The sequence below is a fragment of the Aquarana catesbeiana genome, linkage group LG02 (genome assembly GCF_042186555.1).
Source record: "Aquarana catesbeiana isolate 2022-GZ linkage group LG02, ASM4218655v1, whole genome shotgun sequence".
NCBI classification, from domain to species: domain Eukaryota; kingdom Metazoa; phylum Chordata; class Amphibia; order Anura; family Ranidae; genus Aquarana; species Aquarana catesbeiana.
The window spans coordinates 326,694,448-326,717,711 of record NC_133325.1 but is presented as its reverse complement, the minus strand read 5'-3'; the positions used below and the strand labels follow the sequence as shown (position 1 = coordinate 326,717,711).

Below are 23,264 nucleotides of genomic sequence, written 5' to 3'. Positions count from 1 at the left end.
AAGAGACAGAAGGAGAAGGGAAGGTAAACTGGAACAGAGGGAAGGTAGGAGAAACAAGTTGAAAATGAAGAAATGGCTGCACACCACAACTAATATCCAAGATCCTTTATTAGACATTCCAAGATGACGCCACAGGACAGAAGATTGCCTGGTAGATGCGTTTCACACAATACAAATGTGCTTAATCAATAGGTAATGATTAAGCACATTCGTATTGTGTGAAACACGTCTACCAGGCAATCTTCTGTCCTGTGTTATCATTTTGGAATGTCCGATAAAGAATCTTGGATATTAGTTGTAGCATGCAGCCACTTCATAATTTTCTACTGTCTGTGAAGGCCAGCCGGGTTTGGCACCCACAAGTTCCATTAGGCTTCCTTGTCTCACCTGGAGTGGCGAGTGTTCCTTGTTCAGTTCAGGAGAAACAAGTTACCAGAGAGGTGATTAAAAAAGGGTTATATTAATCTATAGGGTTATTAATAATCTATTGCCTCAATCTGCAATTTAGCCTGAAAAGGTTGTTTTAAAAAACTCTATGAATTAAAGTGGAGCTCCATCCAAAAGTACCCCATTCACAGAGTGCAGCAGGCTTCGCACAGGTGCAGTAGGGAACCAGCTGTGAAGCCTTGCGCGCTGTGATCATGAGTCACTGAGACTCTGATGATCACCGATCTGAGTAAGGGGCCGGTCCCGGCCCCTTACCATGTGATCAGCTGTCAGCCAATGACAGCTGATCACATGATGTAAACAAAAGATCGGTAATAGTTTTTTTTTTACTAGTCGTGCTGACAGCGTGACTAGAAAAAAAAGCCGATCGCCGGCTCAGATGCGAGGGACAAAGGTCCTAGAGTGGAAGAGGCACATCTGCCTCATCTGTGCCACCTAACAGTGCCACCTAACAGTTCCCACAGTGCCACCTAACAGTGCCCACAAGTGCCACCTAACAGTGCCCACAAGTGCCACATCAATGCCCACAAGTGCCACCTATCAATGCCCACAAGTGCCAGCTATCAATTCCCATCAGTAGTGCCAATCAGTGCCACCTAGCAGTGCTGCCTATCAGTTTAACTGATCAGTGCCCATTATTGCCACCCATCAGTGCCCATCACTGCCACCCATCAGTGCCCATCACTGCTGCCTATCAGTGCCCAACAGTGCCGCCTCATCAGCGTACATCAACGAAGGAGAAAAATTACCTGTTTTAAATTTTTTTAACAAAATATAAAAAAAATATATATTTTTTTAATTTAGTCTTTTTACATTTTTTTAACAAAAAATAAAAAACGCAGAGGTGATCAAATACCACCAAAAGAAAGCTCTATTTGTGGGGAAAACATGATAAAAATTTTATTTGGGTACAGTGTTGTATGACTGCGCAATTGTCATTCAAAGTGCGTCATTGCTGAAAGCTGAAAATTGGTCTGGATAGGAGGGGGGTTTAGGTGCCCAGTAAGCAAGTGGTTAAGTAAATATCATTTTAGGTCAAGCTCTAAGTTCAGCTGATGTGAATGATTGAAAGAAATATGCTTTAGCAATGTAATATACAAAAAACAAATAACACACTAATTTACATGTATATTTCAGTTATTAGAATAATATAAGAACTGTGTTCTTAAGGAAATATTGTACTATTTTGTATTAATGACACATTGTAGTAGATGTCTACCTCAGTTAGAGTGGGTTGGTGAAATTCCCTCTTTACGTTATACGTTTACAGTTAGAACATTTCCAGACATGCCCACCTGGATTCTAATGATAATCTTCACATTAGCATTGAATGTAAGAGCAAAGAATAATGACTAATTTAAGTGGGTGGGTAATTGACACAGAGCTCTTTATTCCTTGATATGGCAATACCACATCCATAAAACTGTTCTGATATCACATTCACCTCTTGAGGCTACTATAAACATAAATCCAGGGCATCCTGTTATCCTGCTATTTGGTTGTATTCCTCTAATTTGTTACGACTTTTAATTGGGGTAATAGGATGTAATTTCTTATCCATGACTGAGAGTCTTTTATCAATGAGAACATTATTCATTTCCATCTTCCATTATACTGTACAGTATATACACACACATATATTTATACATTTTCAGTGAAGTATACTACTTACACACATACCTATATCTGGCTGATTATACTTGTTGTTGGGATGATGTGGTCATTTAAGCAGTTGGGAACAGGTTAGATATTTGGGCTTGGTATAAGTATGGAGTTAAAGGAGTTGTAAAGGCAGAAGGTTTTTTATTCTAATGCATATGCATTAAGATAAAAAAACCTTTTGTGTGTAGCAGTCCCCCCAGCACCCCCTAATTACTTACCTGAGGCCCTTTTCTCTCCAGCGATGTCCACGAGTGTCTAAGCCATCCGGGAAACTGCTCCTGATTGGCTGAGACACAGCAGCAGCGCCATTGTCTCTTGTGGCTCTCTGAAGGGGCACTCAGATAGGAGGGAGGGGCCAAGAGCAGCAAAGAAGGACCCGAGAAGAGGAGGATCCAGGCTGCTATGTGCAAAACCAACTACACAGAGGAGGTAAGTATAACATGTTAGTTATTTAAAAAAAAAAATTACTTTAAAAAGGAATTGCGGGTATGGATATTTTTACATAGTCACATTGGTCCATGCCTGGAATTCTTAGCTAGAGCTATACGCCAATCTGTATTTATATGCTAAAAAAAATTTAAATGCATTGTTTTGAGATCTGCTTTGGAATTTCCCATTTTGATGAGTGTTAGTAAACTATACCTGTTGTCTTTCTATTTTTCAACTTATTTTTTAAAGTGTTAAATAATAATAATACTAAACACAACAAAGTTTTTTTTTTTTTATAAAACTCAACTAAGCTAACCAAGGCACTTATTCTTGTAGTCATTCTTTACTGTTCTCTGTAGTAACTCCTCTTGGGTTCAATTCTATCCTGTGTTTCTGCATAATCCCTACAAGTGCTGGATTAGGACAACATTTGCTTGTTTATTCTTCTACTGGGTCAAAGCGATTAGCACCATTTCCATGTGGTACTGTGTTTAATTATCATCGGGTATACTGTTGCATTGTGGTTTGTATGTTTTTTTTCTGTGGTTGCTTGGGTTTAGAATAAGCGGAACTGGCCTGGTTTGATTCGATAGGGATTTGTTGAATCCTGTGTAGCTGCAAAATTCTAACTGAGCAAAAATCCCACTGAAGTTTATACAGGGCAAACGTTGATTCAAGTTTTACAAAGCAAATAGGCAAGCTATTGTCAAAAAAGTTCATAGGGAGCTTAGTATTGCTATGAGGGATATGTACCAATCCCCAAAAAAGTCTCAGTGATAGCATATACTAGCAGCACATATTTGATTGTGGAATTGAATTTTTCTTTTACAATTAGCTTGCTTTACATATAACAGCCCCCCAATCTGATGAATTGCAGTTTGAATGTAATAATAAAAAAAGGAAAACAAATGATGTGGGGTTCCAATAATTGCATGCTTTTTGGGTGACCAGGTAAGGTCGGACTTCGAGTGTACAACCCTTTCTGTACCGTACCAGGCTGCATACCTTTCAAAATGGGGGGGGGGCAGGGTTGCCAACCTCCTACAGCATTTTTTACTGACAAAACTTGGAAAATTTACTGGCGGAGCACATTTTTTTTTTGCTGACAACCTGAGAAATTACAGAACTCCTATTGAAAACTAACACAGTGAATATTTAAACAGTATAAACATGATATGGAAACACAGATAATACCTATAACAAAGTAATTTGCTTGATTTACACTTAAAAAGTCAACACAGCATGAAATTATCAATGGTTGCAAGGATAAATACAAAGGGCGAATCTCCCCAGTGGAGACACAAACAGCAATAAAAACTTAAAGTAGAAGTCGGGTCTAAATCTAAGCTTAAACCTGCCCCCACACCCCATTTTAAGCCCTGTAAAAGGAAAGATGTGTATACTTACTTAATCTAAGGGCCCTCCAGTCCGGTCACATTAACGGCTCCCATCACCAGCTTCAGGGGAGAGGAGGGACAGCGAACAGCGGATGCCCCATGTGATATTAATGTGGATTGAGCAGACCCCAAAAAGGCTTCATTTTATACAATTAACAGACTTTTAACTGCATTCCAGAACATTCTTATCAGTCCATTGAGAGCACACCAAACCATCTCCACTCTATCAAGCCAATACATATTTCACTTTCATTCTATTGCCTTATAAACATTCAGTCTAAGTTTAAGTAATTAGCAAAAAAAGCAGATATCCTTTTCATTAATCTCACATTGTAAATAGCTCAGCTGGAGTAGTCAGCAAATACACATTCGTGTCTGCCTTTTCTTCTAGCATCAAAAACACATTCCTCTATGTCCTTTCTTGTAGAATCAAAAACTTCAGTGTATTTCATAATTCCTGAGCTGATAATGATACATCCAGCATAAGGACATATTTACCCATATAAGTTAATTAACAATATTTGAAGCCCAAACACTACTATCCTAGGAGGGATTGGAAGCGGATAAGGCCCTTCACCTTTTCGAAATAGCATCCGATACCCATCATGTTTTGATTCACTTAAAAGGTCATTTAACATTGGACAATAAAATACAAGGTGCCAGACTGTAACCTATAGGTATTTAAAGAGAATAATACCTATAGAAAACTGTATCTGTGGGAGGGCAGCTACATGGTCATAAACACAGTAACATCCCATCAGCCACGCCTCAGCCCTCTTGATTGGTCAGGCCATTTCTGCCAACACTCTCCTCAGTCTACAGTTCTCTTTCAACATCAAAACAAAGAACATCAGCCAAGGCATATGAAGGTTCATGATCTGTCTTGCTGATTGATTGGACTTTACTAAATCAAGATTTTGTTAAGTATTTTTGATTCTTAAACCCTTTTTGTTTTCTGTTGCATTATTGCCTTGTTTTCTTTGTAAAACCCTGTTTATGTAAATATTTTATTTGCACCATTTTACTTTTTCTGTTCTTCAAGCAATCTTTTGAAAAATGATAATTTGTCTCTACCACAGAACTATAATATACCTGTCTATAATGACAATGTGTGTTACAGATGTTTATTTTAAGTCACAAGTGTTATCGCTAATATTGTGAATGGGTGATTGGCCGAACTCTACCTGGTGGCAGTGTGGTAAATAGAAACCCAGTGACAGTCACTCTCAGACTGCTAGCACTTAGATTGTGTTTCTGCAAGCTGGAAAATCTTTGTGCAGGGTGAGACGGAGAGTGCCATTGTCATGTATCAGTAACAGCATGGTGTGAGTGTGACCAGTCATTTGCCATAAGTTGATGCAGGTGCCCTGGGTCTGACACGGCATCCATCACACTCCATAGTAAGCCTGTGGTCACATCACCACCCAGGCACTGCAGCCTTTGTTACTGCTCTTTCCTCTTCCCACTGGGGAGATCATGTGATTGCACTGGAGCACCCATAGATTAGGTAAGTATACCTAATTTTCTAACAACAAAAAACATTTTGGTTTTATATATACATTAACTTTTCAATTTCCAGAGCTCTGTTATTGACAATATTTATGGTCATAAAGGTCTATTCTTTTTTTGTCTTCATAGAGCAGTGGTTCTCATCCAATGGGCTGTGGGCTCCATCCTGCTTAGGTTCACATTGGCGGAACACTCAACACTTGCTGTGAAAAAAAATGACTGCTTAAATTAAAGAAACAGCCACAGTCTCACAGTTCACTGTGTAAACACAACCATTAACCAGACACTTTGAACCTGCAGCAAATCAGCAAAGGTCTGAAACTGTCACATGACAGTATCATATTATCCTGACTGGCTGCAGTTCCAGGGCGTCTGATCAGTTATATATTGTGATTGCATATTACACTTAGTGAATTGAGGGACCACAGAAGTGTTATTAATTTAAGATTTAATTTGAGTGTGCCCTGGGAATTGTCAGGTCCTGTATTCGTGTAATCATGCCAGCTGTGTGTCCGCATCTTATAATCACACAGTCCTCCTCTCTGTCCCCAACTTGCCCCTCCCTTGCTTCTCCTCTCTAGTCCTCATGCATCTAGTTCAGGCTGTGCTCCTGTGGCCCTCACTCCAACGTTCAGCAGTCAAGCACTGGTAGAGGAGAGAGCATGCCAGGCAGCACTTAGCTTTATGACCCCAGCTGCACAGATTGACTGCACCAACTGCACATTCCCATCCATTTCTCCACTCCTGCACAGCACTTTATCCCATTAGGATGGTGAGCCATAGGTTCCCAGAAGATGCTCTTCTAGCCTTCTCCAATAACACCCCCTGCGGCCAGGTAGGTGATTCTGGAATGTGTACGTTGTAAAGTCGTTGAGAAGAGGACCAGCCAAGCAGCCTATATTTTATCCCACCTCTGCTTTCCAGATGCATTCATCCTTGAGAGTGTGACTTATATGAAATTATGGTCAATCTGGTGCACTATCAAACTTCTTGATATCTTGATCACACATGGTTGGTCATTGTCATTTTAGGTGGACTTCACTACTGGTGTCTCTAACAGGCCTGCAAATTGAGTAGGGGAGTCAGGTAGGCTCTACAGGGCCCCATGATTTCCAATGGTGACCCTGCACACACTAAATGCTGAGTGTGAATGGCCACAGCAGGGAAGAAGGGAGAAAAAAACAGACAAAAAGACACAAGGGAAAAGGAAATAAGGTATAGATAAAGAGAAGAGAGAGAGAATGAGAGAAAGGCAAAAAAATTCAGTGTGATAAAATAAGGATGAGAGTGAGAGAAAAGCAGAGAGGGAGATAACGAAAGCAAAAGAGAGATTAAGAAATGGAGAATCAGAGAAACAGAGAGAAATAAAATGAGAGAAGCAAAGAAAGAATGAGAAGGACAGGGAAGAGAAAGAATGTGAGAGAGTGAGACAGACAATGAGTGGGACTGAGAAAAAAGAAAGCTTCAAATAGACTTAAATACTTTTTGTCATTGTGTGTGTTCAAATTACAGTAACTCATCTTCAACTGATTGGTCCCTTTTAATTTATTTTAAATACATGTTTTGTATTCCCCATTTATTGTATCGGTATAAAGTTTCTTTCACTGTTGGGGCATTGAAGGTTTTGGAAGAATTTACTGGGCCCTTGTCGCACTAAGGTTGAAACCACTGATATAGAGTATTATTATAAAACACCCCTGAATACAGACTAGCTGTATTATTTTGATCATACAGGACTCTTCTTTTTTGTGCCCATATATTGACAGTTGTTTTATACTGCAACAGCCCAAAATGCAGAAGTGTATCTTCTATTGTGCTATATCACTAAAATTGTGTTAGCTTCCCACCAACTGTTGCTCTTAAATCAGTACTGCTCCCATCTTTAATAATTAGCTTTTCTTAGTGAAATGTTTTCTCTTGTTGTCATGTATGACCTATGTGAAGGGCTCGCTGAACTCCTTATGACCGTTTGGCTTTTCTGTGGTGCTAGGAATGGATTGGCTGGAAGTACAAGTATATTTAAGTTATGACAATTTGAGTCTGGCTATAAGTGGAGAGTTTCATGCACGTTTTCTGTGTTCACTCTAATAATGAGCTAAGGATGTTATTCACCTCCGTATTTCTCTCATCACAACATCTAGCATTTGGATGCTGTCCCACGATACAGTTCAGTGTGAGTACTTAAACTGGTGTTTACTAATTTATTGATTTGCTTATAATGATGACAGCTCCTTTCTTGACCAATGCTTCGTCTATTGCTAAGATTGCACTTTATATTTACACTTCGTGTTTAAACAATCTAATGTCTTGGTAGAGACTAAGCCATCACATTGTAATTTTTGGCTTATACTGAAGGAAAAAGATATAATACTGTATATCCATTAGGCTTTACAGTCCGTGCATTAAACCTCTGCAGGTAGCAATGATTTTGCCACCATGCCAGCTTCTCACCCTGGGGCAATGGTTACCAACAGTGTAAGACATTAAGGACATATGGTTTCCTAAACACTAGATTAATTGCAGGTTCTAGTTAAGTAACAGTTTCTCAAAGACCTTTGTGTATTTCATTGCTAACTGTTTATGTGGGTGGAAAAGAGGCAGGGCTGCCAGATCCCTCACCTCACCAGTAAGCTGAGAGGATAAAAGGGAAAAAAAGTTTATGTTCAAACCCCAAAAAACAATTGCCTTGCCTAGATAAATGCCTACATTGGCGACTACCCTGGAACTCTGCCTTCTTTCTTTAAAGTGCTTGTGTGAGTATTATCAACTGTACAGTATTTTATTTAATAACAGCATATATTGTGTATGCATGTCATATATAAAGAATTAGCAACTTTACCTATTTACATGCAAAATACAGAAACATTTTCATAGGAGTAAAGGAAAATTTTGATGCATAAACAGCCAAAACCCTTAGCAACAAAGCAAGTGCCTTCTCTTATTACTTTAGATCAGAGTTGATTGGTTATTTGGGGTTACTGTAATTTTGCATTCTGTTCTATGCCTTATTGCACAATATGTAGTTAAAGGTATTTGGAGTTTAGAACCTAAGGATAATATTTTGTATAGAATCCTATTAAAATATTATAGAAATGTAAAGTATGGTAATACTACATGTGTATAACTGCCAGCATAGTGTAAGAAAGAAGACGCCACAGAAAAATGATCTGGCAAGTAGAATTCTGTTCTCGTATCAGAGGTAGAATCATAATCTATCTTGTTACTGCCGGAAGCAATTATTCTGCAAATCAGACACTTGTCTGCTTCTTTACTTACACCGTACACAGTATGTGTACACAGCATGATTTACATTAATAATGGTAGAGCAGTCTATCTTATATACATAATGTATACTATGCATACACAACACTGTAGCTGTTAGAGATATACAGTGTTTTTATTACTGCTAAGGACATCATGAGACACATTTGTAAACTGCACTATATAAATCCTGAATAATAATATGTAATTTATGGTATGTTAGGGTACAATGTACTCAGTCTTTCCTTTCTAAATGTTTTAGTGTTTGTTTTCTAAAAGTGTCAGAATGTGAAGAATTTTAGTTGGATAATAAAGCATACCTGACAATTTGATCATGAAAATTTGTCTTTATCATTGCTCTGTGTTCCAGAGTTTGAACATATAAAATAACTATGAGTACGAGTATGTTAAAATATATGCTTTTCAGGCTCCTGTGCCCAGTGGAAAGTAATACACATTGATATCGAAGAATTGTAGACACACAAGTTGAGGTGACTATGCAGAAATCCCTTACGTTGCTGTAGACAACTCTATTCAGTTATGTCTATAACAACTTCATAGCAGTTAGCATAATGTAGACATTTCTCTGGGCACATTGGATATATCAAAAAGCTAGGAAATCATTTGTCAATAATTAAACAGGATAATAAATACTGTTTATATGTGTGGTAACTTCTCTGCCCTGAATATTAGAAATGTGAAGAGCTGCTTACAATTTCTTGCACTTTAATATGCATGCATGAATTATGAAATGTCCTGCTTCCAGATCATATTATTTATATAAGAATAAATCCTGCAGACATCATGAGTATCAAGTTTCAGTAGCGCATTGTGATATTATTTATTGAAGAATTACCTCAGGTGACAGCAAGTATTATTCGGAGCAGTTGAAGTAAATATTCCCAATGCCACTCCTTTGCCAAGTCAATTTACTTTCAATGTATTTCCTCTGATCTCTGTTATTCTTGACATTTCTATGAAATCTCAAGATGAGAATGTAACCCAAGGCACAAGGGTGGGTGCATATGAATAGGGCTCTGTTTATTCTTCCTCAACAGTTAAAATGTGAGTGATCTTGGTGATCTTGGTACCATGCTGGTCATTGACAAATACACATTCATTTGTCCTAAGCAGACTTTTATAACTATTTTGCTTCACTCTTTCTATTCCTTATATACATTATTTTAGGATCATTTTGAGTTATGCTTGGTAAACAATCTGCTAAACTATATCACACATTTTGATAATCCATGGCTGGTGACTGAAAGATCAAAAAAGCAATTGGTAATGTTTCAGGTATATCCAGCTCAGCAGAGACCATGGAAACTCCTTGAAATGTATCAGGAATAGCAGGACTCCAGCTGGCAAGCATGTTTGGGCTAGATTGCTCAGCATGTTTCCAACCCCAATTAGGATAAGCAGATGAATTAATGGATACCTGGTCCTCCACGAGACATATGGGGTTGATTTACTAAAACTGGAGAGAACAAAATCGGGTACTGCTCTGCATAGAAACCAATCAGCCTCCAGGTTTAATTGTCAAAGCTTAATTGAACAGGCTGAAGTTAGTAGCTGATTGGCTACCATGCACAGCTGCATCAGAATCTGATTGATCCAGTTTTAGTAAATCCCCCTTTAAGATTGTCTAACAGATGTTTTAAACATCAAGTTTATCCAGGGTGATAATGCATAAAATACATGGGCGATTCATTTACAGCAAGTAACATTCACTGGGTTGTTCCCCTTATGATTTGTATCAAAATGTGCATCTATATAGCAAATTACTTCCCTTATGTGTTAGGCCTACTGAATTTACCAATGAAGGAACTAATTGTGGTGGAAAAATGGAGGCTTTGAAACTTCCTGCTATTTGCATTGAAAAAAAACAACCCTACAATTTTCTAAGCACAGGCCAGAGGCAGAAGACGGTAAGTATATACACATCCAATATATGGCAGTCTTTGTGTGTGTGTGTGAAGGGGAGGAGGTGGGTGGGTCAAAACAGTACCTAACAAGATGAAAAAAAACATACCTAGAGAAAGGCAATATACATAGCTTTCAAAGGTCTGTGTGTTTACCCGCCTCTGTTTTGCTAATTACTGGCTGCCGCAGGTATTTAATACTTCTGTGGGTGTAAATTACCTGATCCCCACCTCATGCTGTGGTTCCTCCTGTCACTTCATATGTCCTTGCAGAGATGAACAGTTTGGCAAGAAGAACCACAGTGCGCAGCATGGAATAGGTATTGTACACACCTGGAAGAGTATAATACATGCAGCAGCCAGAGTGAAGGGAAGCAGTGGTGTTTTAAAACACGGGCCACCAGAAAAGTAAGTATATCTCTTCCTTCTTCAGGTACTGTATGTCTTCTATCAGTTTTGACTCTGTAGTTACACTATAAATAACCCAAAATGGGTTTAGTTTGCTAAAGCACTGTGTAAACAATTGCCCATTTTTTTTTTTTTTATACTATTGCCCTTTTTTTTTTTTTTTTATACTGCTTATACCTTTTTTTATGTCTTTTATGCAGTGCTGATGATTTTCTCTAGGATCTTATGTAGTGATGGCTGCAAATCGTAGCTGATGGCATGCTCCCTGATGGTCAAAACAATAGACCATGCCTGTGCAATTTGTGTTGGCACAGCTGCTTATAGTCTCTATCAGGAGCATGTCTGACAGAGTGACAACACAGGAGCATAACTGGGATTCAGTTGTCACCCCATAACAGGAAGTGCCTGAGAATTTAGATTCATCCCCAGGTATCATATTAATGAAAGCTGCAAATGTAAAAATACCGAAACACACATTTGAAATTATATTAACATGTTAAATCTTATATTGGGTTTTAGTTATTTGGTTTAGTTATACTTTAAGAGTAACTTCTATTCTTTCTGTAAGCTTATAGTCACTGCTTTTTATTACTGCGTGCATACGATATAGAATAACACTCATACAGATCGTCTGTGTTTAGAAGCAAACCCTATAATGTTCCCTGTATAAAAACACACCCTGTCATTCGGCTACCTTGCTGAAGTCTCTGTTAAAAAAACTCAGCATTCCAAGGTATGTAAAATTCCACAGAATACCTGCTACAAATGCCATACTACATTTTTTTTTTTTCAGATAGAACATTTTTCATTTTAAAATGTCTATGTTCACAAGAGCCTCCCCTAATTCAACCCCCTAATTCACTATAAAACCATGCTGTTTAATTTCTGAAGTTACCTTTTGTTTGGAAGACGTAAAGTAACCTGTTAATGCAAACAGCCAATAATGTGGCTGCACCTTAACACATGAGTCAAGCAGACATGGTCAAGAGGTTTGTTTGTTGTTCAGCCAAACATTAAAAAAGGGAATTCGAAAGCACTAAGCAACTTTGACTACAGAATGATTATTGGTCCCATAACTGGTGTTTGCAAAATATCATAAATTGCTAACATTGTAGGGTTTACAGAGAATGATGAAAACAATAAAACATATCAACAATAGCCAGACTTGGCCAAGAATTTTACAGCTGTTTAAGGAACCACTTCTTGTGAAAGTGGTGTGAAGGAAGGCACTTCTGCAGCAGCAGAAGACTAAGTTGGGTTCCACTCCTGTCCATTAAGAACAGGTGAATAAGGCTACCATGGACACGTGATCATCAAAGTTGAAAAAAGGTGCCTCGATTTGCAAACTTAGACTGCTGCTGAAACATGTAGATGGTCAAAATCTGGCATACACCGCTTAATTGCATGAATCATTCTGGTATTCTGTCTACAGTTCAGGCTGATGCTGGTGGAATAATAGTAGTGGGAATGGCTTCTTGGCATGCCTTATGCCCTTTAACACCAAATTAGCATAACATTGAGTATAACTCTTTTTGGATGCTAAATAATGCAACACTGAGTATATTTACCACAATTCATTTTATGAAATGGTAAATCTAAACAAAACCGATATTTTGGTAGATGGCTGCAAAGTTAAATGAAGCCTGTTATGACCAAAGCATGGAGGCTGCCGTTTCTGAACTCTTCTAAAAAGTGATCTTTGGGTTTTGCAGTCAGGAGGTAACTGGAATCTTTGTTAAGGGCAGTTTTAGTCTAATAATTAGGGTGGTATCTAGACTGAAGCTGATACAACAGCTGGGTCCAAATGTGCATTGCCCCTCAGACAGTCTTGACATGCAGTACAGGTCCTAAATGTCCAAATGTAGTAATCACTCAAGCTTTTGGAAATTGGACCAACTGCACTCAAGACTGAAAAGTATACTTTCATTTTTTTTTTTAATATCATTGTTCAATTCTTTCTGAGAGTTGACTGTTATATATACAATAGTATATAATACTGTCTTCTCTTGTTTCTGCAGTCAATGGGTTAAAAGCGAGTGTTAATTAAGTAAAATCTTTGTAAATATGCCATAATAACCAAACTGCCATGGGAGTGTACAGGCATCAGCCAAACTAAACACTTTCCAGTATGTGCTAAAAGTGCATTTTACATTTTCATAAGAGCAAGGCTGTGTTTTGAAAATAGAAAATTAATTGTAGATTAGAAAGGATGAACTAAACTGGTTCTTCTCTCCCTTTGTTGAGCCAAGGGTCATTTTTTCAGAGCAAATTGACTTACAGAACAATTTGCCCTTCTGAGACTTGTCTTAACTAGCACAATAGCTGTAAGGAGAGTAGGATGCAAACACTATACATTTTGAAATAATCTGTCATTATTTCGGTGTCAGTTGAAGGAAAACTGGAGCTTACATGTAAGCTGATTTGAATTCCGAGGCACTCAGATACGTAGATATTTAAATGCAAAAATATATCCCTATGATATCCCTCTGAGAGAGACCTATCTTTGCTGAATTGCTGTACGCTTTACTATTGATTTTGTATTTACATAACATTGTGTATGGTGAGTGTGACTTTGAATTTCATCAAATGAAGTTGGGGCCTTAGGTGCTAGGTCATATTTTTTTGTTACCTTGTAGGCTTATGCAAGACAAATGCTCATTTTTTCCTAAAATCTACTTGCATTGGGAGTTGGGTTGGTTGGACCCATGTGTTAATTTTAGGATTAGTTAGTACTCAGCCCTGCTTGGACTTGTTTGCTTTTTGTATTAAAAGAAAAACTTAATGAAAAAAAAGTAAACATTGACTCAAACTAAGGTTCAGAATGTCCCTGGACATTTCTACTTACAAGTGAACAGTGTGAGGTAAACAACATATCTGCTGATAAAGATTTCCAGAGTTTGTACAATGAATTTTCCACTATTGTACAAGCATCATACATTAGTACTTGAAGATGCTTTACTGCTATACTTACATTCCCCTGGGTTTGCTGTGCTAGGCCATTCATGAGATAGGCCCTCAGGTTTGAAGCTACTGAATTCCCAGGGTGACCCTTACCCAGAGTCAGAGTACCCACCCATCCTTGGAGCATCTGTGTTACCTAAGAGGATAACTACCCACTTCTGATCAGTCAGTTTTTTACAATCTTAGGTCTTTGGTAAGGTAAGCCCTGACTAACTCCTCTATAAGGAATAGGATCAATTGTACAGGTTTTAAAAAGATGTCTAGTCCTTGTTATTCCCTCATATATAATCTGCTAAATGCGTGGGCTTACACCTCCAGGCAGATGCCCTGCATATGCACCCATAACTGGAAACTTCTGTATTGAGTGTGTGGCTAAAATGTTGTTACATTTAAATGAACTTTCACAGCACAATGTGATTTTTCACTACTGCATTCCACCCCCTTTCACAGTCTACAAAGCATTTTTTTTGGGGTGGGGGAGGGTTGTATTTTCCTGTTTTTTCTTCCAGTCCAGCCGTCCTATGTCTTCATTCTTGCCTAGGCAACAATGATGTAACCCTGCTCTAGCAGCCTCCTGGGATATCTATATCACATATTACAGGAGGCATAAAATGAGGCATCAGACAGTGCTGGAGGATGGACCCAAGGAGCGCATATCATTAGATATGATGGCTGGCTGTAAGAAACAGGAAGATACAGCCAGCTCCTGATGATATCAGAAGAGAATATTGCTGTGTGGGGCCTGGTATGCAGCAGTGGATCTCAGCAGAACAATGCTGGATTTACTGGGTATGTGAGTAGGTTTATGGAGGATAACCCAGTAAGAAAGGTGAGATGAGACTGAAATTCTTCTTTGAATTTCAGCCACTTTACAGAGTACCATAGCTACTGCAGACTGTTTAGGTAGATTGTACCTGTTTCCTGCAAGCTTTGTTTAAATTTAAAGGGCTGGTCTTTCCAAAAATGGTATTTCACTATGAGGTGGTCTGGTAAGGCCAGTTACTCATTGTCTATATTTGTCTACTGGGGATTCCATTGATTTTCCTGTCGTAGCTCTTGACTTTACTCCACATTACCTTCTCTATAATATGAAATATATTAAAGGTACAACAGGGAAAGTGAGCCTTGCTTGTATTTTTGCAGCAAAAGTGCATAACTGGGAACTCAACCACTGGGTCCTTGTGAGGTGCAAAAAATCATTGAGCTCTCCTACATCTAACAGAAACTGAAATATAGCATTTTGGGTGGTATGATGGTGGATGCCTGTAGATTTAAAAACAACCAAGAATTAAAAGTCTGCTAATTGCCACTGTTTAGATTCTATACCACAAGGTTCGTTTTACAATCCATGTTACTTTCCACTTCTTCTGTTCCAGTTCCAGTCTGGTCATATTGCGTCAGACAGTAGTAGAGCTTACAAACATAAAATATTGCCTGTGGATATTCAAAACTGTATGTACAGTATGTACAAGCAGTCTGCCAAATTATTGTGTAAAAAAAAAAACAAAATCATAGTTTTGCCAGAGATCTTCTTCAAGTATGCATGTCACTGATATTACAGAGGCTGCCACTGAATGAGTTTATGTAAATGTTTTTTTATTATCTAGTTGGGTAAAATGTACTATAAAGAAATTAAACTAATCAGAGTCAAATGTGCCTTCTTTTATAGGTGGGAGAAACAGTAGGAAGAATATGAACAAACAAAGTGATAGTAAATGGACCCACATATTCCCCTTTTTAATGGTGAGTATTTTCTTTCTTTATTTGTATTAGTAACGCTAATATAACACTGACAGGAACTCTCCCTAAAGAGAGCCCTGCAGAGCCTAAAGAGTCTGCCCTGGCAACATCTACCTTTCAGGTATATTAAAGGGCTAGTTGTCAATAATACAATAATATCAACCAGTCTTGTCCCAGTTAGCTGAAAATGTTATATATACAACAATGTATAAATTGAATAAATTATATATTATTGTCAATAAATAAACACTTTAAATTGTGAATACAGTTAAAAATCAATGAATCATAGTGACATTCTGTTTTATGCTTTGATCTTATTTTTGCAGGTGTCTTTGGTGTATTCAGCTCTAGCAGAGTACTCTAATTGTGGTGAAAATGAATATTATAATCAGACAACTGGTTTGTGCCATAGCTGTCCAGAGTGTGAGCCAGGGGAAGAGCCATCCAACGTAAGTAGATAGCACAAGTACCAATGGTCTTAACAATGCCAATGGAGAGGGCTTACATAATAGCAGTCATCTAAATGTTAAAAAGGAACTGAACTCTGGAAGCAGTGCCCAAAAAAGGAAGGCAGAGAGCAAAAGACTAGCCACCAGTATTACCCGTGGTCTCTTTACAGCTGATCTTTACTGCAGGATAAGATAGAAAATCATGCAGTTTCTCTCCTTTTTATGGTAAACTGCAAAAACATTTGCAGTGAGCTAAAGAACAAAAGCAGTGATCTTTTGATGGCTGAAAATAATTAATCTGTTCTAATGAATTATTTAATTAATTCATTAATTACTATTGTGATTGCGGCCTGACCACCATGATGATAATCTCAGGGTGTTATGTCATATCCCAGTTTTATTAATTACTCCAGTAATAGCATATATGCACAGATCATTAATTAATCAAGACAAAAGGCTGTAACCTTAAACACTAAATGATGGTTAGATTTGCCCGTTTTAATTAGCATAACTCTCTAGCACTTAAACTGTTAAAAATGTTAGTAGCAATCAACTACTAATAATATCTTTGATGTAATGTGATCTGTAATTTATCTACAATAATGATGTGTTTTCACTTTAGTCCTGTGGATATGGCACCAAAGATGAGGACTATGGTTGCATGCCTTGTCTTTCCGGCAAGTATTCTAAAGGTGGCTACCAAATATGCAGAAGACATAAGGACTGCGAGGGATTTTTCCGGGCTACTATTTTAACTCCTGGAGATTCCAAGAATGATGCAGAATGCGGTCCTTGCCTTCCAGGGTAAGATGATGTATGGTAAAAGCCATAACATTGCATCTAGTGTGAATTGATACAAAGTAGTTCAGTAAAAACACAGACTGGGACCAATACACTATAATAACACCAATCACTCTTTCTGGAATGTAGGTCCAGTTTATATCATTCATCATAACAGCTTGAATCATATAAATCATTACAAAATGACAGTAGTATAAGACTTTCAGTGAAGGCAATGACTCATGTTAAGATAATGTAAACCATATTTTCTCTTGGAAACTACAGATCCTTCCATTTTTATTTTTTTGCAAACATGGAGTGTGATCCAGCTCTAATAATATGACATTGTAAAACACATAAGTAATATTTTTTCAACACATTTCAGAGCCTATCTATCTAAAGTACAATGCATTTTGAATCCACACATATACCAAGTTATGATGTAGACAACAAATTGGTTGGATTGTTATACATATCCAATATTAAAACTGTATAAAAAAAGTATATTTATTTACTTTATGTTGTTCCTTGTCTAAGGTACTATATGCTGGAGAGCCGTCCTAAAAGCATGTATGGCATGGTTTGTCACTCTTGCTCACTGGCACCTCCAAATGTCAAGGAATGTAAGTAGACTGCCATTTTCTTGTGATAATATTCAGATTGATAATAACTCTTTACAATATCCAATGCAGGAATATAGAGTGTAATTTAAAGGACATTTGGCAAGATCGAAAATGTGGGAGCTTCTGTTGCTGTCTTGCCTTACTGTGAAAGCATCAAGGCTGTGATCCTTATTTATTTTTCATCACTTTTAATTGTTACTGCCGTTTAACAAATAGGTAATTCAGGGGTCCCAGCTTTGCTGGCAGTATGCTTGTTTTGAGCTATTAAAGGAGTTGTAAAGGGAGAAGGTTTTTTATCTTAATGCATTCTGTGCATTAAGATAAAAAGCCTTCTGTGTGCAGCAGCCCCCCTAAGACACCTTTCACACTGAGGCGGTTGAAAAAGCTTTTGCAGAGCTTTTTAAGTGCTCTTGAGGCATTAGCAGTGTGCTTTTTTTGAAGGTCACGTGACTTAAAAAACTGCTGCAAGAACCATTTTGAGGATCTTTTGAAGTGCTTTTGAGGCGCTTCCCATTCCTTTCAATGGAGAGGGGCATTTTTGAGAAGCTTTTTTTAGTGCTCCAAAGATGCTGTTTGTAGGAGTTTTTTCATCTCCTCGCCAGCACACCGCCCCAGTGTGATCTTAATAGAAATAGGTTTTCGTGAGCTTTTCAGGCACTTTTTTTAGCACAAAATCGCCTGAAAAGCGCCTTAGTGTGAAAGGGGTCTAACACTTACCTGAGGTCCCTCTTTGTCAAGTGATGTCCACGATTGTCACAGTCATCCGAGATTCTCCTTCCTGATTGGCTGGGACACAGCAGCGGTGCCATTGGCTCCCGCTGCTGTCAATCAAAGCCAGCTAGCCAATCAGGGTAGAGAAGGGGCGGGGCCGGGTCAGGGCTCTGTGTCTGAATGAACACAGGGAGCTGTGACTCGGCTCGAGTGCTCCCATAACAAGCTGCTTGCTGTTAGGGGCACTCACTAGGAGGGAGGGGCCAGGAGCAGCAAAGAGGGACCCGAGAAGAGGAGGATCAGGGCTGCTTTGTGCAAATCCACTGCACAGAACAGGTAAGTATAACATGTTTGTTATTTTTATAGGAGAAAAAGGAGAGTTTAGAATCACTTTAAGTAGTGAAGCCTTGAAACTTGTACCAGTAAAAAAAGTCAGCAAATTACAATCTCATTATTTCTATACTGGCATGCTCCCTTTAACATTTAAGTCAATTATATGTTTGTAGAATATATAGCAAAGGAATTAAATATAAGCAGAAAAACATATGCTACATATCAGTTGTGTTTTTCTTGGAGCGAAGTTGAAAGTCTTCAAATATGCTTTAAAGCTATGCATCCGAAAGCATTAATGTGATGATTAAGTTGATGATAGTTTCTTTTTGAAGACTAGAAAGAAGACTGGTAAGAATAATGGTTTTTGCATTTTTGTTTTTCCACATTTTGCATTTTTGTTATAAAAGGTCTATCTAGATCCCCTAAAGCAAAAGATGTGTAATCTCACTGAAGTGGTATATTACTTGTATATTTCCTTACATCGGCTCTACAATTATTGCGGGACTTGTGGAATGTGGTGGAAAGTTGGTGCTTCTTGTATACAGTATGATTTCATATGGATCATACAGCCCCATCTGATTTGTTTTAATAGAATTAACAAGTGAAATCACTGCAACCTACATATTACATATTCTGCATGCAACTACGGTGTTTCACTACGCTACCGGTGGTGTATATGCATGCAACCCCAGTGTTTCACTGGGCTATTGGTGGTGTATAGGCATAAACATATTCCATGAGAGTTATTAGCGTTTAAGTAATTAGTAAACTTAATAGGTTGATGTGGGACAATACCCACATCAGTATCTTTGACAGTAATCATATCCCATAACTGGGATTATGAGGGTAGTACATGCTTTTTTATATTAATATATAAGCTTCCACAGACAAGGCTTGATACTGTAGTGCTGTAAATGTCTGTCTGTTTCCACTTCAGTGTGGTCACCCTACAACTGTCTTCAAATGCTTTCTACCAGGGCATTGTGTTATATATATTTGTTTTTCTCTCACAAAATGAGCACATGGTTTAAAGTGGTAGCAAAGCCTTAAGGTTTTTCACCTTAATGCATTCTATGCATTAAGGTGAAAACCTTCTGTGCTGCAGCATCCCCCAGACCCCTCCCCTTTTTCTTACTTGAGCCCAATCTGATCCAGTAATGTGCATGAGCACAGTGGCTCCAGCTGCTGTCGCTTTCCTCATTGGACAGATTGATAGCAGCAGGAGCCACTGCTGTCAGTCAAAAACTGTGACACGGGAATGGGGGGCGGGGCTGTCTGTGTCAATGTACGCAGCAGCAGAACTCGGGAGCGAGCGCGCATGGGTGCCCCCATGAAAAGTCACTTTCTGTAGGTTAGGAGCCAGGTGTGCTGGCGGGGACCCAAGCAGAAGAGGATCAAGGCTGCTCTGTGCAAAATTATTGCACAGAGCAGGTAAGTATAGACGTGTTTGTTATTTTTATTTTTTAAAAATCGTAGCTTTACAATCACTTTAACTCAGTATTATAGTAAAGCATAACAACTCCAAAATTAAATTTTTTTCTTTTCAAACCTTCTTCCCCCTCCAAAATTACAAAGGTGATTTTTTGTTTTGTTTTTTATTTTTTAAATTATTTTTGTTCTGGCCCCAACCCTTGTCCCTGGTCCTGCAGCCTCCTGGGATACTCGCGTCATATGTCCCAGGTGGCCGCAGGACCATGGACACAGGGGGGGCCAAAGGGCAGGCCCATGCATATTCCAGAGCTGGCTGTCTGAACCTAGAAACGGCAGCCAGCTGAAGAGGTCCAAGATGGCTGTGTGGGACCTGTCATACAAACAGCAGATCACAGCAGGACAATGCTGGATTCTCTGTGCGGGTGAATATCTGTTGTGCAGACAACCTGGCGATACAGGTAAGAGGGGAGGGAAAAAACATGCAGGGAGTTTAGTACTGCTTTATGGAGCATAAAATGTATACATTTAGTGCCAGTTAATCATGTTGCAAGTTGACCGTGACAAGATTCTGCATTCTAACTCAGGTTTGTCTATGGAAGTTGATGTACAATCTCAGAAAGAGGAATAGTTACAGGAAAACCAGAAGAATTGCTGTAGAAAGTGAAGTGTGCAGACTATAATTCTTAAATGAAAATTATTGTACCCCAAGACAGAAAGAGCATGTGAGGGAGCAAAAGGGGGTTGATTTGTATCATAGTTCATCTATACCTGCACATTGAGAATTACTTTCAAATGTTACCTGTTCTACATAGCAGGGGAATGCAGAATCCTGCAAATCATGCTATGAAAACAGATATATCTGTTGCTTAATTTTAAGTGCCACTCCATCTGTGTCTTTCTACTGTAAGAAAATTTGTGATTTAAAAAAAGTAAAACTTGTAAATGAAGTAAAAAAAACGTGTTTTACTAACAATATAATATGGCTTCTATAAATATCTGATCGAACTGTTTTATAGGCACAATTGCAAACAGTAGCAGAAACATGAAGTTCATGGAGTTGAACAAGTCTCCTTCCCTTTTCAATGATAATCTTTATTCCTTCTACAAATGCTTGAAAAACAGACATACACGTTGGCCTGTTCTACTAATTTTTCAAATAATTAGCATCCATGACTGGACACTATCTAGCTTAATGCAAGCCCCAGTATGCCTCTACATAGATCTACACCAGACTTCAAGTTTTCCTTTGAAAAAGACGTAAAAATATTTAAAAAAATTCAAGTGGTTTAGCTTAGCATCATAAGCTTTTTTTTTATTTAGGGGAAAAAAACATAGCAGTTGGATACCAGATAAATATATAGGTTCAACTCAAAATATATTGTATAATTGATATACAATAGTCCTTTTTGCCAACAAAACAGCCCTGACCCATCAAGGCATGGATGTCACTAGACTTCTGAAGATATGCTATGGTTTCTGGCACCGAGCCATCAGTAGCAGATCTTTTAAGTCCTGTAAGTTGTAAGGTGGGGCCTCCATGGATCAGACTTGTTTTTCCAACACTTTCCACAGATGCTCTATTGGATTGAGACCTATAGAATGTAGAGGCCAGGCCAACACATAGAATTTGTAGTTGTGTTCCTCAAACCATTCTAGAACAATTTTTGCCTTGTGGCAGGGTACATTATCCTGCTAAAAGTGGCCACTGCCATCAAGGAATACCATTTTCATGAAGGGGTGTGCTTGGTCAGCAACAATATTTATGTAGGTGGTACATGTCAAAGTAACATCCACATGAATGGCAGGACCCAAGGTTTCCCAGTAGAAGATTGCCCAAAGCATCACACTGCCTCTGCTGGCTGGCCTTCTTCCCTTACTGCAACCTGGTGCCATCTGTTTCCCAGGTAAGCAATGCACATGCACCCAGTCATCTACATGATGGAAATGAAAACGTGATTCCTCAGACTAGGCTACCTTTTTCCATTGCTCCTTGATCCAGTTCTGATGTTCATGTGTCCATTGTAGGCACTTTTGGCTGTGGGCATGGGTCAGCATGATGGGCACCTTGACCGGTCTGCATAAAAAACTGTGATGCCCATTTTTTCTGATTTCAGCACATCAACTTCAAGGACAACATGTGTACATGCTGCCTAATATACCCCATCAACTTTCAGATGCCACTGTAATGAGATAATCAATGTTTTTCACTTATCCTGTGAGTAGTCATAAAGTTATGGCTACTGTATATATATATATTTTTTTTTCTTTTGGCCTGACAAGCATTCTCTGGAGTAGGGTGGGTGACTGAGAGCAGAGGAATATTACAGAGCCCATACTACCGATTCTGTTGAATGGACACATGTGGGTCCCATAACAATCACTTTTATGTCATGTAGCTATACAGTTACATGTGAAGAGAGCAGCTAAATGTACAGTATATATTTTTACCAAAATGTGCTAATGATATAAAACCCTTATTTTCTTCCTGCCGAACCATTTTCCTGACTTGTAAAGTTCGCCTGATCAAAAACAATAGACTTTCTGTAGTCTCTAATAGTGCCAAACATCTACAATCTACCTGGTAGCCAAGGACTATGTAGTCTGACATAGTGAAGCTCAGAGCAGCATTTATTTCCATGCTGAGAGAGATTGTTTCTTGTAATTAAAAAATAGAAAGTTGTTTGGTAATGCTGATATGTGCACTTGATTGATTTAAGTGATGTGTGATTGCTAAAAATAAGTAATAAGTAGTTGGCTTTTTTTGCTAGGTACTGACAGATTTATATGTCGTTATTCTTGGTGTTAAGCAGATTGCATAACATACCCCCTAAATGTGGACAAACAAAGAAGAAACCTATTTTTGTGTTGGGATGCTCTTAAAGAATTAATAGTTTTTTAAAGGAGATTTTAAAAAATGTTTATTTTTTTTTGGCTGTCTCTGGTTCCAGTATATTCTGAGTCACTGACCAAGAACAAGCCTACAGCCATGAAACTCTGAATTTCTCGTCTTTATATGTCCTGGTAAACAGGTCAAAAAAAATGGAAGGCACATGATCATTATGGCAAACATAATTCTATTCTGACATTTTTTTATTTCTCCAATGCCCAGTCTGATGCTCTACAGCAAAATACTATATAAGTCTGTAAAAAGCTCAGACCGGTAAAAGAAAGCAAACACATTCATACAGTCATACATATGTT

At 38.3% G+C, this 23,264-nt stretch overlaps 1 protein-coding gene across 8 annotated transcripts in view; it reads left to right on the top strand.

Annotated features, from left to right (window-relative positions):
- Positions 1-23,264, top strand: part of EDAR (ectodysplasin A receptor) — a 182,205-nt gene that overhangs the window by 98,492 nt on the left and 60,449 nt on the right. The window contains exons 1-6 of one of the 8 annotated variants that reach the window (XM_073614813.1): positions 7,488-7,617; positions 10,901-11,035; positions 15,666-15,739; positions 16,063-16,185; positions 16,808-16,989; positions 17,503-17,588. In XM_073614813.1, coding sequence (XP_073470914.1) covers positions 15,689-15,739; positions 16,063-16,185; positions 16,808-16,989; positions 17,503-17,588 — 442 coding nt within the window. In that variant the 5' untranslated portion in view covers positions 7,488-7,617; positions 10,901-11,035; positions 15,666-15,688. Of the gene's footprint in view, positions 1-4,745; positions 4,856-6,037; positions 6,280-7,471; positions 7,618-8,045; positions 8,198-10,900; positions 11,036-15,665; positions 15,740-16,062; positions 16,186-16,807; positions 16,990-17,502; positions 17,589-23,264 lie in introns of those variants that run through there. The other 7 variants (XM_073614812.1, XM_073614814.1, XM_073614816.1 and 4 more) reach the window with 7 other exon arrangements.